Here is a 13,897-nt window from a genome sequence, read left to right on the forward strand (position 1 = left end):
TGTTTTTCTCCGTGATGGTGGCTAAGGCTTCCGCCTCGACCCACTTAGTGAAGTAGTCTATGCCGACGACCAAGAATTTCAGCTGTCGGACCGCCGTTGGGAATGGGCCCATGATATCAAGTCCCCATTGTGCGAACGGCCAGGGTGCCGTCATAGGTGTCAGTTCTTCGGATGGCTGCCTGATGAGATTGTTGAACCTCTGCATTTGTCGCAGGACTGGACATAGGCTTGCGCATCCTTCATCATTGTAGGTCAGTAGTATCCTGCTCGGATTAACTTATGTACAAGTGATCGCGCGCCAGAGTGGTTCCCATAGACACCCTCGTGTACTTCTCTCATCACGTAATCTGCTTCCTCTTGGCACAAACACCTCAGGTACGGTCGAGAGAAACCCCTTTTATATAAGACGTCCTTTATCAGCACGAACCATGATGCCTGGACTTTCAGGTTTCTTGCGTCGCCCTTCTCATCTAGTAACACCCCAGCCTTTAGGTAGGAGATCAATGGCGTGGTCCAGTTATGTTCAGAGTTTACCACCTGCATATGTGTTCCGTTATCGATAAGTGAGGAGTTTGGACGAATGATAATACCTGTTCGGGAACCAGCATGAATTCGGCTGACGCAGCTTTTGCTAGGTGGTCAGCCCATTCGTTCTCTTCCCTTGGGATTTGAATGAATTCGACTTCGAGGTTGCTGATTCAGTATTTCACTTCTTCTAAATACCTCTTCATTCTATCGTTCTTGCACTCGTAGTTGCCATTGATCTGACTCGTCACCACTTGTGAATCGCAGTGGATAATTATGTTTTCTGCTCCCGTGGCCTTTGCAAGGTCTAACCCTGCGACCAAGGCTTCATACTCTACCTCGTTGTTGGTTGTTGGGAAATCCAGTCGGATCATACATTGTATCTTGTCCCCTTGCGGAGTTTGGATCACTACTTCGGCTCTTCCGGCTCGTCTGTTTGAGGATCCGTCTATATAGATATTCCACTTTTCTTTTTCTTCTACCAACTGGCCCTCCCTGAGAGTGAACTCAGCGATGAAGTCAGCTACTGCCTGCCCTTTTATGGCCTTCCGCGAGCGGTATTGGATGTCGAATTCGCTTAGCTCTATTGCCCACAAAGCCATTCTTCTTGCTGCTTCTGGGCTATTCATGACTTTTCTCAGTGGCTTTTCCATTAAGACAATGATTGTATGTGCCTGGAAGTATGGCTTAAGTCTTCGCGCGGCAATTACCAATGCGAAAGCCAACTTCTCCATCTGAGGGTACCTCTCTTCCACTCCACGGAGTGAACGGCTAGTAAAGTAGACGGGTTTCTGTGTTCCATCCTCCTCTCTCACCAAAGCTGCGCTTACTGCGGCTTATGAGACGGCTAAATAAAGGTAGAGTTCTTCGCCTTGCATGGACGGACTGAGTAGCGGTGGAGACGATAGATACATCTTCAAGTCGTTGAAGGCCGTTTGGCATTCATCCGTCCACTCAAATGATTTTCTTAGGGTGCGGAAGAATGGTAAACACCTGTCCGTCGCCCTTGAGACGAACCTATTTAGAGTTACGATCTTTCCATTCAGACTTTGGACCTCCTTAACCGTCCTTGGTGGTTCCAACTCCATTATGACCCGTACCTTCTCCGGGTTGACCTCTATTCCTCTTTGGGATACCATGAAACCCAAGAATTTTCCTGTCGTTACTCCGAATGCGCATTTGCTCGGATTCAGCTTCATGTTGAACGATCGGAGCATATCGAATGTTTCTCTGAGGTTGTCTAGGTGATCTTCTTCGTGCAGGCTTTTTACCAACATGTCGTCAACATAAACCTGAACGTTCCTGCCGATCTGATGTGCAAACATCTTGTTCATTAGTCTTTGGTATGTCGCTCCAGCATTTTTTAGTCCAAAAGGCATCACCTTGTAGCAGAATAATCCCTGGCTTGTGACGAAGGAGGTCTTCTCCTGATCAGATTCATCCATCCTGATCTGGTTGTAGCCAGAGAAAGCGTCCATGAAGCTTAGGAGCTGGTGTTTTGTAGTCGAATCCACCAGGGTATCTATCCGTGGGAGCGGGTAGCTGTCTTTAGGGCAAGCCTTGTTGAGGTCTGTGAAAGCTACGCACATCCTCCATTTTCCGTTGGCCTTTTTAACCATAATGACGGTCGCCAACCAGTCAGGATAATATACTTCCCGGATGAAACCTGCGTCTAGTAACTTCCGAACCTCCTCGGCTATGGCCTTGTCCCGCTCCTGGGCGAATACTCGTTTCTTTTGCCGGATTGGAGGGAAGGAGGGTGACACATTCAATCTGTGGACCATGACCGAGGGGTCGATTCCTGGCATGTCCTCATGACTCCAGGTGAAGACGTCTTGGTTATTTCTTAGGAAAGTCGTGATCGTCTGGCATACTGGCCAACTGGCTAGTGTGCCAATTTTAGTCGTTCGTTCAGGCCGCGTGTCGTCAAGTCTTACTTCTTCTAGCTCTTCAACTAGCTCTGCTAATGCTCGCTGCTTCCAGATACACATCGTTTGCTGCTGATCCTCCATTTCTAACATGGCAATATAGCATTCTCACACTGCTACTTGATTTCCCCGCAGTTCTCCCACCCCATATTCCGTCGGGAATTTGATCATCAGGTGGTATGTTGAAGTTACCGCCTTCCAGGAATTGAGAGTGGGTCGCCCGAGGATGGCGTTGAAGGCAGACGAGCAGTCGACTACGAGAAACGTTATCTCCTTAGTGATCAGTTGAGGATAGTCACCCGCCGTCACAGCTAGTGTTATTGCGCCCAAAGGGAACACCTTCGTACCCCCAAATCCCACGAGTGGGGCGTTCGTTGGGGTCAACCGTTCCCTGTCGATCCTCATTTATTGGAATGCTGGATAGTACAAGATGTCTGCTGAGCTGCCGTTGTCGACGAGGACCCGGTGCATGTTATAATCCCCTATTTGTAAGCTGACCACTAGCGCGTCGTCATGAGGATGGTGAAGTCTCCGAGCGTCATCCTCTGAAAATTTTATGATGGGGTTATTTATTCGCGACATTTTTGGTACGGATCCTGTGAGTTGGACGCTATGGACCATCCTGAGGTAGGTTTTGCGGGCTTTCTTGGAAGATCCGGCTGCGGCTATGCCCCCTACGATCATTCTTATGTCTCCTATGGGTGGTCTAGGCCGCTCGTTCTCCTGTCGTGGGGCCTGTTCCTCCGGTGTATCAGTTCTTTCCCTGCTGACGAACCTCTGTAGCTTCCCCTGCTTGATTAGGGCCTCAATCTCCTGTTTCAGGTCGTAGCAGTTGGCTGTGTCGTGCTCGTGGTCTCGGTGAAAGCGAAAATACTTGTCTCTTAGTCTTTTGTTGGGGTCTCCCTTCAACTTTCCAGGGAAAGTCAATGCTCCTTAATCTTTGATTTGCATTAGTACTTGGTCGATCGGGGCGGTTAATGGGGTGAAATTGGTGAATCTTCCAGTGGGGGGTCTAGGGCGCTTTTCATCACGTTGATCCCCGGTTCTAGCGACCTTTCGCCCCCTATCTTGTCTTGTGTCCTCCTGCCTCTCCCTCTTCTTAGGCTTTTCCTCGCGGGCTAGCAATGCATCCTCTGCATTCATGTACTTGGTAGCCCTGTAGAGAACGTCTGTCATGGTCTTCGGGTCATTCTTGTACAAGGAAAACAAGAACTTACCCTTCCGTAGCCCGCTAGTAAATGTGGCTACGAGTATCTTATCGTCAGTTTCGTCAATCGAAAGGGCTTCTTTGTTGAAACGAGTTATGTAGGCCCACAGCGTCTCGTCTTCTCGCTGCTTGATGCTCATTAAGCACGCGGTGGACCTTTTGTACCGATGTCCGCCTATGAAGTGTGAGGTGAACTGGGCGCTCAACTCCTTGAAAGTATTTATGGAGTTTGGTGTCAACCTACTGAACCAAACCCTCGCAGACCCCTTCAGCGTGGTCGGGAATGCCCTACACATGATCTCGTCTGGTACCCTCTGAAGGTGCATCAGGGTCTTGAAGGTCTCCAGATGATCGAGGGGGTCCTTGAGTTGACGGACGTGGTGAATGGTGAGTTAGTTCTGTTCACTAAATCGTCGAGATCAGAAGATACTCGTCCCTTGAGGGCATTCATCATGACCTCCATCTGCTCCTTCATCGCCTACATCTTTGCGATGATAGGCGGAGGGGCAAAATCCATGAGAGACGGAAGGCTTATGTTTTGCCGCTCCGGTCGGCTTGGGGCGTTGCTGCCCTCTGGCTTCTCCTGCTCCCTTCGTTCGGCACTGTTACCTTCCTGGTTTTCCTCCTAAAGGTTAGGTCCTGCATCCTTTTGGTGTAGCTGCTCCTCCAGATCATGATTCTGCTTTGTGAGTCGTTCCACTGCTGCCATGAGAGTCTGGACCTGCCTTTCTAATGCAGTAGATCTCGGTGGCTCGTCTTCTTGAACGTTGTTAGTGGTAGTCATCGAGTGAGTGAGTACCATGCGACTCTTATGTTCGAGAGGCGATAGTCTGGCTTAAATTCTTCGCGTTCCCACAGACGGCGCCAACTGATGATGCCGTAAAATCACCAGTGAGCTACACGATCCACGCTCGCTTAAGCTAACAACCTGCAAGAAGAAAGAAGTGATCTCGCTGAGGGCATCGGTGTGGTGTCGGCCAAATACCCTCCGACGGTCAAGTTAGAATTGTTCTCAACTCTAGAGTGCTAGAGAGGGTAAATTATACGTACCTTGATTTGCGAGGTTATTGAAGCTTTTATAGTAGTAGGTTGACCTCTTCTCCTTGATGTGGAAGTCTTTTCCTTATAGGAATCCTGAGTAATCCCAAATGTGATGGACAAGACATTTCCTTGTAGAGGGGATTAACACGCGTATCTTCCGAAATGCTCTTTACGCTAGGTTTCTGATTTCCTTGGAGACTTTACGTGTGCGACAGGAATATGGAACTGCTCTAGGCCCCTGGGCTCTATTGTTACCGGCCCATGGGCTCGGTTCCGTCAGGCCCAATGTGGTGAAAGTCCATGTGCTAAATTTTGCCCCTTCAATAGTCCATTAACCTTCTTCTTTACATCAATCCACTCATGCTTTGCTGTTCATGAACGACAGCATTTTGCTTTCCTTGCTAAACAATTTTTTCTATCAAAAAATAAAAAGTGAAAACTGACACTTGGCTCTAACGACAAAAAATAATAATTAAAAAAAAGTTTTTCTTAATCAATATCCTTAAAATATCATTAATTTTTTTATAAAAAAAATCATTAAAAAAGAGCGACCATGACCATGATCCTGATCATGTGAATTTTCTTTCTCTCAAAGTTTATTTATTTATTTATTTTTGGTTAGCATTAATCCAATGGCATCTGAAAATATTAGGTGGATCAGTAATTAGAAGAGTTAAAAAAGGAGATTAGGTCTAACTGTAAGAAGACAAGGAGCGAACATCCATGAGTTAATACCTGTCATCTGACATCCTTGCACGGGACTGGAGTAGGTAGCATAGCTGTTATGCCTCTTTAATTATGTATTTACTATCATCTTCATCTACACTCAACATTACTCTATTGCCCTCAGGATTGACTCATACTCACTCTCTCTCCCTCTCTCTCTCATATAATCCTATTATATTAATTTCCACTTGTATTAATTAAACTATGTTCTTTTAATGGAGAATGATGTAAAATTAATAGTGAGGTTGGTGTGCCCTTCTGCTTATGAAACAAGCACAACATTGCCCCCAACCCCAACAACTGTGAACAGTATTAGCGAAACCACATATTAGACTAAATGAGTCTATGTCCAAAACAATTAATATTTTGACAATTTTTTTCATTTTCCATAAAAGTGATGTCAAAACTTTCCTAAAATGAATTGTTAATCAATGCTCTAAAGGCATTCGTTAGCATTTCCCAATATAAAAATGCTCTTGATTTTGAAAGAAATTAATAAAAAAAAAAGTCATATTCCTGGATCAGAATGGATTTAGGTTGCTTAATTAATTAGTTGGAATATATATATATATATATATAGCATTAGCAGGTGAGAGAAATTGTGTTGGACGGAGGTGATGATCCCCAAACGTGGATGGCAGTTCTCTTAATGGTGATCACATACTTTAGTCTTGTGTGAGTCTGCCAATAATTATGTAACGATCCAAAAGATTGTCCTGTTTTTTTATTTATTTTTTTATTTATTTTATTTTATTTTATTTTATTTTTTTTAAGGCAAACTTACACCTATTGGAAACAGATATATGTGTTATAGTGAACAGATATGTCCACGCCAAAAGATTGATACAACCTTACCCACAAACTGAATCCTATCTAACTTAACAATTCCAAAGCTTGTGAAGTAATACGATACCATCCATCAAATGTAGTTTATTGCACATGTAAAAATGCACCGTAATATGGCATACACTAACAAAAAATGGACAAGTATACTTAAAACTTTTTTGGTTTTTCAAAGCTAGCAGTAGCTCGAAATTTGTTTTAGCCAAGAATGTATGAAGCAATGACATTTCGCGACACCACTACAAAATGCTGGCCCAAGGGGTTTTTTTTGGGTCAAACAGGAAATAATCAAACCATAACATAAAACTAGAACATGTAGCTTGGTCAAAGTGAACCACCCATGCCGTTGCCATGCATGCGTGGTGTAATAGAATATAGAAGACAAAAAGGAGGATAACATTGTACTTTCGCCCAAGTGAAAGAACACAGTTCATTTAAGAGCAAAGTTGACCACCAAGCAATTCAATTAAAGAGCTATCTATTGCATGTGGTCGGTGAAGTTATAGAGGAAGATCAAGAAAGCTTAAGGACTCAAAAATGGAGTCGTCATCATCATCATCAGCAGCAGCTAAGGACGTCAACAAAGAAACGGTTGTTTACTCTGCCTACAATCCATGCCATGTTCTTGAAGAAGCTCTAAGGGCTATTTTGAAGTGTTTGGGTGTTGATACTAAAGAACAAGAGGAATCTTCAAGCTCAGACCAAAAAGATGAGAACATCAATGGAACAAATGCCCAAGACCCTTCTTCAACCACTGAAGAGGTTTCAGAAATTCCCTCATCAACGGACCCTGATCCTCCATCTTCAACAACAGACCCTGAATCTGATCCTCCTTCAAGCACAGCAACCGCTGTAAGTCTCTCTCTCTCTCTCCCTCTCTTCTCTTTCTTTTCAGGGGCTTTAATTGTTTCACATCTAACAATATTCACTCTCTTTTTTCACATGTAAAATTTAGATTTTTGGTGTGAAAGCACAAACAATTTTATATGAAACATCTCACATAATTAAGGGACTGTAAAATAATAAGAATAAAAACTGTTAAACACCCTATTAAATACTTTTTTTTTTCTTTTCAAATCGTATTTTTAACTCAGGATTTTAATTAAAAGAAATTAGGTGTAACTAGGTGTGTATAACAAACACTGTCCAAACAATAATTAGCTTTTATTTTATGACGAGTCATGCTAACTAGTGTCCTTAAAACATTGGTTAACAATCCAATTAAAGAAAGATTTTATGAGAAAAAAAAAAGTTTTGACAGTTTTTTTTATTTCTCGTAAAAGTGATGTCAAAACTTTTCTAAAATGGATTGTTAATCAATGGGTCACTCATTAGTATTTCCCTTTTACGAATATTGGTTTAACGTGTCATTTATGTGCAGGAAGTTGCCGCGAGTACAGTTGCCGTGAGAGCGCCTCCAAGGCCACCATTAAGCACTGGGAGTGGTCCTCAAATTAATTAGGTTATGTTCTCCCCTCAACGTAACCTTCTCAATTTAAAAGATCGATCTGTGGGCCAAAAAGCTAGCTAGAATTTACAATGGCTACCTCCAATATTTCTCTTTATGTTTCCTTTGATTTTCCCTTTATTTGGCTTTGCTTATGTAAGATAAAGAGTGAAAAAGAGACAGTGTGTAAAAATGTAGGAGCTGCCATCCATGGTTGTATGCATGGCTTGCAAATCTGAAACCAATAACAAATGAATTATGTTGATTATGTAATTCTTAGCACTTGCGTTGAGATATAAACTCAATAGATCTATCATCTACGCTTGTATTGTATCTGACTAAAAACAATCCGGAAGAAATTAATTATACTAATTAAGGTTTACAACATCTTGATAGACTTGAAGCTTTTCACTGTTACAGTTAAAAAAATTTGCAACTAATTCTCTAATTAAAAAAGGTTGATTACTCTAATTTAAGATTTAGAGAAATATTACCAAGTCCGTTTGTTTCTACATTAATATTTTCTAGAAAATAAACAATTTTTCAAAAAATATATTTTTTTAAAAACTATTTCATTTTCTCATATCTGGTAGCATTTTAAAATCAATTGAAAAACTATCATTTTACTGCCTTTATTTAGTTTGGTGTGAAATAGAATAATTTTCTAAAAATATTTAATAAAAAACAACACTATTTCACACAAACTAAATAAGAGAAGTTAAGAAATAGTTTTCATTTGATTTATTTATATATATTATTATTATTATTATTAATCACGAGAAAAAATATATTCACATAAAGTTTTTCACAAAAACAAAAAGATAAGTTTAAATTAAATAATATTACATTATTATATAATTTTTTACATTATATTTTCGATATACTTTCTATGTTTGCAAAATTTCAAGTAATTTAGTATTGTAACAGTAATGTAGAATTACACCAACTATTACTTAATTTATTTGGTTTTATACCTTTCCTCTAAACTGATTCTTCAAAAATTCCAAAACTAATTCTTGAGAGAGAGAGAGAGAGAGAGAGAGAGAGAGCCATGGTTGTTGGCTTAATATTGTTCCATTAAAAGCCACTTCCACTTATTGTTCCTCAAATCCAAGTAATTCCAAAGCCCAAATCCAAATCAAAGAAATTACAAGGAATCCATATCCGATTACTAAGAAAAAATTAAGTTGCTACTTATGATTATGATGAAACTTTTCTTACGAATAATTAAAGTCATCGGATTAAATAGATTTTTCGTCAAATCTATTTCATTGGAAATTGTTTGTCAAAATTTTGAAACATTTTCTACCCAGCCAAAAATAAAAAATAAAAACTATCACAAATACTAGTATTTTTTTTTTTTTTTTTTTGTCGAAGATGTTTCTCTCTCTCTATTATTATTATTATTTTTTAATTTTATAAAGTATTTTGCCATACATTTTTTTGAATAACTTCAAATGTTTAACAAAAATAAAGCACTATTTACCAAGAAAAATTCTACCAAAAAACTTTACCAAGGAAAAAAAATGACTGTCGGAAATATTAAACCTCATGACAGTTTTTGTCTATCAAAAAAAAAAAAATATATATATATATATATATATTTTTTTTTTTTTTCCATTGCTTGGTATATATTTGCCACAAACGGTCTTACATCATAAATAGTTAAAATTTCTTTTAATTTTTTTTTTTAGCAATGGAACCAAAATCTGATGCAATAAAAATTATTTCCATCAGACATTTAGAGGTAAAAAATGTTATTAATATTATTATTTAAAATCTGCACTTAGTTTTCACGTTTTGTGACGGTTTTATTTCCTTGCATATATATATATATATATATAAACATTTTTACCTTCTTAAATACTTATAAATTTCAAAGAAAATAACATATTAATTAGAGACAAATAATTATGATTGAGGTTGGGTTTGTATACTAGGAAATTTTCAAAATGATTGAAGTACCTTTTAATCTATAAAATGACCAAAATAACCTTGAAACGTCCAAAAAAAAAAAAAAAGAAAAATCCTAAAAAGTTCTAATAAGACTAAAATACCCCTAAAACCAACCATAACCCCAAAATCATCGAATTAACTTAAGATAACTCATCCAAAATGACTGCATTATGCCTTAAAATTTATGGAATTTCCCTCAATTTTTAAAAACCACACAAAAACATCTTCTAGGATCCTCAAGCTATTTAAGAGGTATTTTATTTATTTTAAAGGTATAGTGTTATTTTGATCATTTTGAAGTTTGGAGGAGCACATGGGTCATTGTTGGGAGGTGGGGTACTTTGGTCACTTTAGAAGTTAATAAGTATCTCGGTCATTTTAGAGCTTCATATTTTGGTCATTTGAAGCTTCGAGGGGCACTTGGGTCATTGTTGGGGGTATTTTGGTTATTTCAAAAGTTTACAAGCATTTCAGTCATATTAGAACTTTCATAATGTATTTCAGTCATTTAGGAGATTTTAGAAGTCATTTACAGTCATTTGGTGATATGAAAGATTTTTCAATCATTTCGGAAGTTTAAGGTATTTCAATCATTGTGGAGTTCCAGGAGTATTTAAGTCAATTTAGATATTTCAATGGGTATTTGGGTCATATTGGGATTTTTCAAATATATTTTGATAATTTTAGGTATTTAGGGATATGTTCATCATTTTAGAGATTTAAGAGCACTTCAATTATTTTTGGAGCTTTTAACAGTATCTTTATCATTTTAGAGGTTTTGGGAGAATGTCAATGATTCTGAGGTTTAGTATTACTGGTAAATGGTGTTCCAATGTGATAATGAGTTGTGATTGTTTGAATTTATATATTTTGATGCAATTGAGATAGTCAAATTTTCTTTGAAAGTGGGTGTCTTTTATTTCAATTTTGAAAATGATGCTTGTTGAGGGCCATTTGTGGAAGCCCAGGCAGACAGAAAAGCTCAACACTGAGGGCCACAAAGAATTGACAAGGTAAAATAGCAAAAAATCCATTAGGCCCAAGCGGCAGGAATAATGGATCACAGGCCCAACAAATAAATAAATGGGTCTTGAAGAGGCAAGCGGGCTCAAGGAAGCCAGGAAAGAAAGAAATAGCATCCCATGGGCAGAGTATGAGGTAGAAAAGTGAAAAAGGGTCGCTGCAGGCCCAAGGCAATTGTAAACTAAGAGAGTAAGGGGTTTATGGCAAACCCATGAACTCCAAAGATAAGGATAAGGTTATTGGGCTGAGGAAGTCCAATGAAGTTAGTAAAAAAGCTCATGGGAGTGTGGAATTAGCAAATGGGCCGAGGAAGCCCAAAGAAAGCAATCGGGCCATGGATGCCCAAAGGGACATAGGAGCCTATGAGTAAAAGCAAAACAGTGCCCATGACAGGTCACTGAGAAAAGAGATAAACGGCTGGCCCAAAAAGAGGTCCAGTAGGATTAAGTTATTATGGCAGGAATAATAATTCAACGTGGTAGGCAATAAAGAAAATCAAAGGTGGGCCAAAGAAATGTAAAGCTCATCATCATACGAAGCCCAGCTCTTGAATGGAGCAAGAAACCAAAGAAAAAGCCTACACGAAGGGTCAGGAAACGCAGATGGAGAGTCTCTAAATCACGGCAGACGCATGAGCAGCAGGCAGACTCTTGGACATATCTGAAAGGGAAGCACGCGTAAGGCCCAGGCACCACCAGCCTGTACCCAGCCAATATAGGACATGGTGGGGCCATGGGCCAGAGGTAAGAGGTAAAGGGGGTATGGTTTGGTGGTGAGGAGAGGGGAAAAGATCTATTTGCGGCTCCTGTCTAAGCCTCTTTTGGGAGGTACGTCCTGCTGGGATAATAGACCACCCAAAAGAGGCAAGTTTGAGGGGGAACCGTTGTGTGCATGCCTTGAGAGTGGAGAGAGAGAGCATTTATACCGTGGCAGGAAAGAAATGCTACGCTAGGGAGAGAACTGAAACCTGCCTCTGTCTGGCAAGAGTGAGTGGCACACACCTCTGGTGGTCGGCAAGTGCGTCCAGACCAGACAGAGGCGGTTAAGGGGCAAAATGGTAAAACCTTGGTCGCGGAAGGCACTATAAAGAGGCTCTTGCCGTACCCTGTAAAAAGGAGGGGAAAACAGAGCATATTTTCGAAGTAAAAGGGGAAAACAGAGCATATTTTCGGAGTAAAAGGAAAAAACAGAGCAAAAGGAAAGGAAAAAAGATAAGAAAGAAAACAGAAAAGAAAAGAAAGGAAAACTAAGAAAAATGAGAGTTAGTTCAATAGGGCATGCACCCATAGATCGTTTTCTCTCTCTCCCCCTTCAAATCTTACCTTCTTCTAAAACGCAAACAAGGATTCTTTCTTTTGGGCAACAACCATTCAGGGCCGACTCCCTCAAAGTCATTAATCTCCACGGCAGGATCCTTTTCCTGGGGAGGTTATTCGCATTGAGAAGAGGCGTTCTCTCCTCTTTGGCTTTGCTACGGCAGACTAAGTTTAAAACTTAATTTATGCCCATTTAAATTAGCCAGTATTATTTTCTTCATCATTTTTCTTTGTGATTAATATCATTATGACTGTAATCATACTTTATTAGCAGGGAATACATAGCCGTTTATTTAAATAGGTCAAAGTACCCTGTTTTTATTATTATTATATCTGTCTACCGTAACTCGTCTGCAACAGTTCTACTTGCCGTAAATTTGCTCTTGGCAGACAAGGCATAAGTTTATGCACAAACCGCCCAAGTTGAGTTACAATTGGACCGGCCCCAGCTCCCTTACTCAGAAACACCAGGGCCCATCACTGCAGTAGGCAGCCCAGCCCATTACCGCAGGAGGCAGCCCAATATACCATATCATACAAAAAAGGCCCCTACAATGCTATTTTGAAAATGATGCTGGTGAGTGTGATCATATATTTTTTTTTTGATGGGATCATATTATGCAGCATGAATATTGTCTTACACCCCTATTTGGCTAATTACTATATGAACAACTTGATTTTTTCTTCATGGCACAATTGAGCTTGTTGCAATGGACGCTCGTAAATAAGGTTGTTTTTAGAAAAACTTTCAAAATTTCTATCTTAAAGCAAATACTTTCAATGCAGATCAAGACATGGAATTGTTTGTACAGTTGAAGTTGTCTAGTCACAATATGGGTGTGGGTTGTATCCCTAAACCGCGAGATCTGGACCGATTATGGTACTGATGTTGTTTTCTTAAAAGACAATGAATTGGAAGTCATCCAGTATTCTACAAAAGTAGTATATGACGAAGGGTGCAACAAGCGTGAGGTGACAAAAATGTGTAGACAAATTGGCCAAGATCACACATAGATGTCGTTCTATGGGTGTCATAGAAGAGCATTAGCATGGCGCTCTTCTTCAATAGATAAGCATGTTGCTTATCTTCAATAAACAGTAGAGTATATTCCCCTAAAATCTAGTTTTAAAATCTTGTTTAGTTCCCTCTCACATGTATATAATCTATTTTGTTCTTACTCAACTTCCATGTGCGTGTGAGAAAGCATATATATATAAGAAATTAATTACCATTTATTTAATTAATAAGCTGATCATAAACCCGAATTAACTTAAAATTGAGTTTATAAAACAGCATATAGAATCAAGTTTGCGGTTATGTGGATTCATTTTTCAAACTTGGTCTAGAAATAAACTCAAACATTTCTTTTTAACTATTGAATATCACCTATTGTGTCTAATTGCCCTGCTTGAAGTACAATCCCAGCTTTGCCAATGCCTATATTAAAATATTTTCCAAGGTTTTGAAAAACATTTATTACACAAGAAATTAGAGATTTAAAAAAAAAATAATAATTTATTTTCCTTTGACAAAACACAGCCATGGAAGACCTTTCTAAAATTAACCACATCTTAATTGTAAAGAGATGAACAGCAGGAATTAGAGACCAAACAGTTCGAGTAATATCAAATAAATCCCAAACAGGGCTGCTTGAGACATATTATCTGACCAGGCTGCCTAGATTAGTACCATCACTTTCGTCTTTATCTCTGATCATATGACAAACCAATTGAGTAGTTCTCCCTCTTTTCGAACCTATATCAAAGAGGGCTACAGGAATCAAGAGGTAAAATAGATAAAATCTTCAGCTGCACAAAGATTCCTCACATTTTTTATTTTTTTTTTGAAAAATAATTACAACATGCTGCTAACCCCACAACTCGA

At 39.3% G+C, this 13,897-nt stretch overlaps 2 protein-coding genes across 2 annotated transcripts; one reads left to right on the forward strand and one right to left on the reverse strand.

The window, feature by feature from the left end:
• Window positions 1-3,386: 3,386 nt before the first annotated feature.
• LOC126698374 (uncharacterized) lies at window positions 3,387-3,986 on the reverse strand. The gene has a single exon (XM_050395545.1). It carries the CDS (start codon window positions 3,984-3,986, stop codon window positions 3,387-3,389), a length of 600 nt encoding a protein of 199 aa, XP_050251502.1.
• Window positions 3,987-6,704: 2,718 nt separating this feature from the next.
• On the forward strand, window positions 6,705-7,990 carry LOC126713518 (uncharacterized). The gene is made up of 2 exons (XM_050413277.1): window positions 6,705-7,122; window positions 7,652-7,990. The coding sequence occupies exons 1-2, from the start codon at window positions 6,808-6,810 to the stop codon at window positions 7,730-7,732; spliced, it is 396 nt and encodes a 131-aa protein (XP_050269234.1). The 5' UTR covers window positions 6,705-6,807; the 3' UTR covers window positions 7,733-7,990.
• The last annotated feature ends 5,907 nt before the right edge of the window (window positions 7,991-13,897 follow it).

Source organism: Quercus robur, chromosome 2 (genome assembly GCF_932294415.1).
Source record: "Quercus robur chromosome 2, dhQueRobu3.1, whole genome shotgun sequence".
Lineage (NCBI taxonomy): Eukaryota > Viridiplantae > Streptophyta > Magnoliopsida > Fagales > Fagaceae > Quercus > Quercus robur.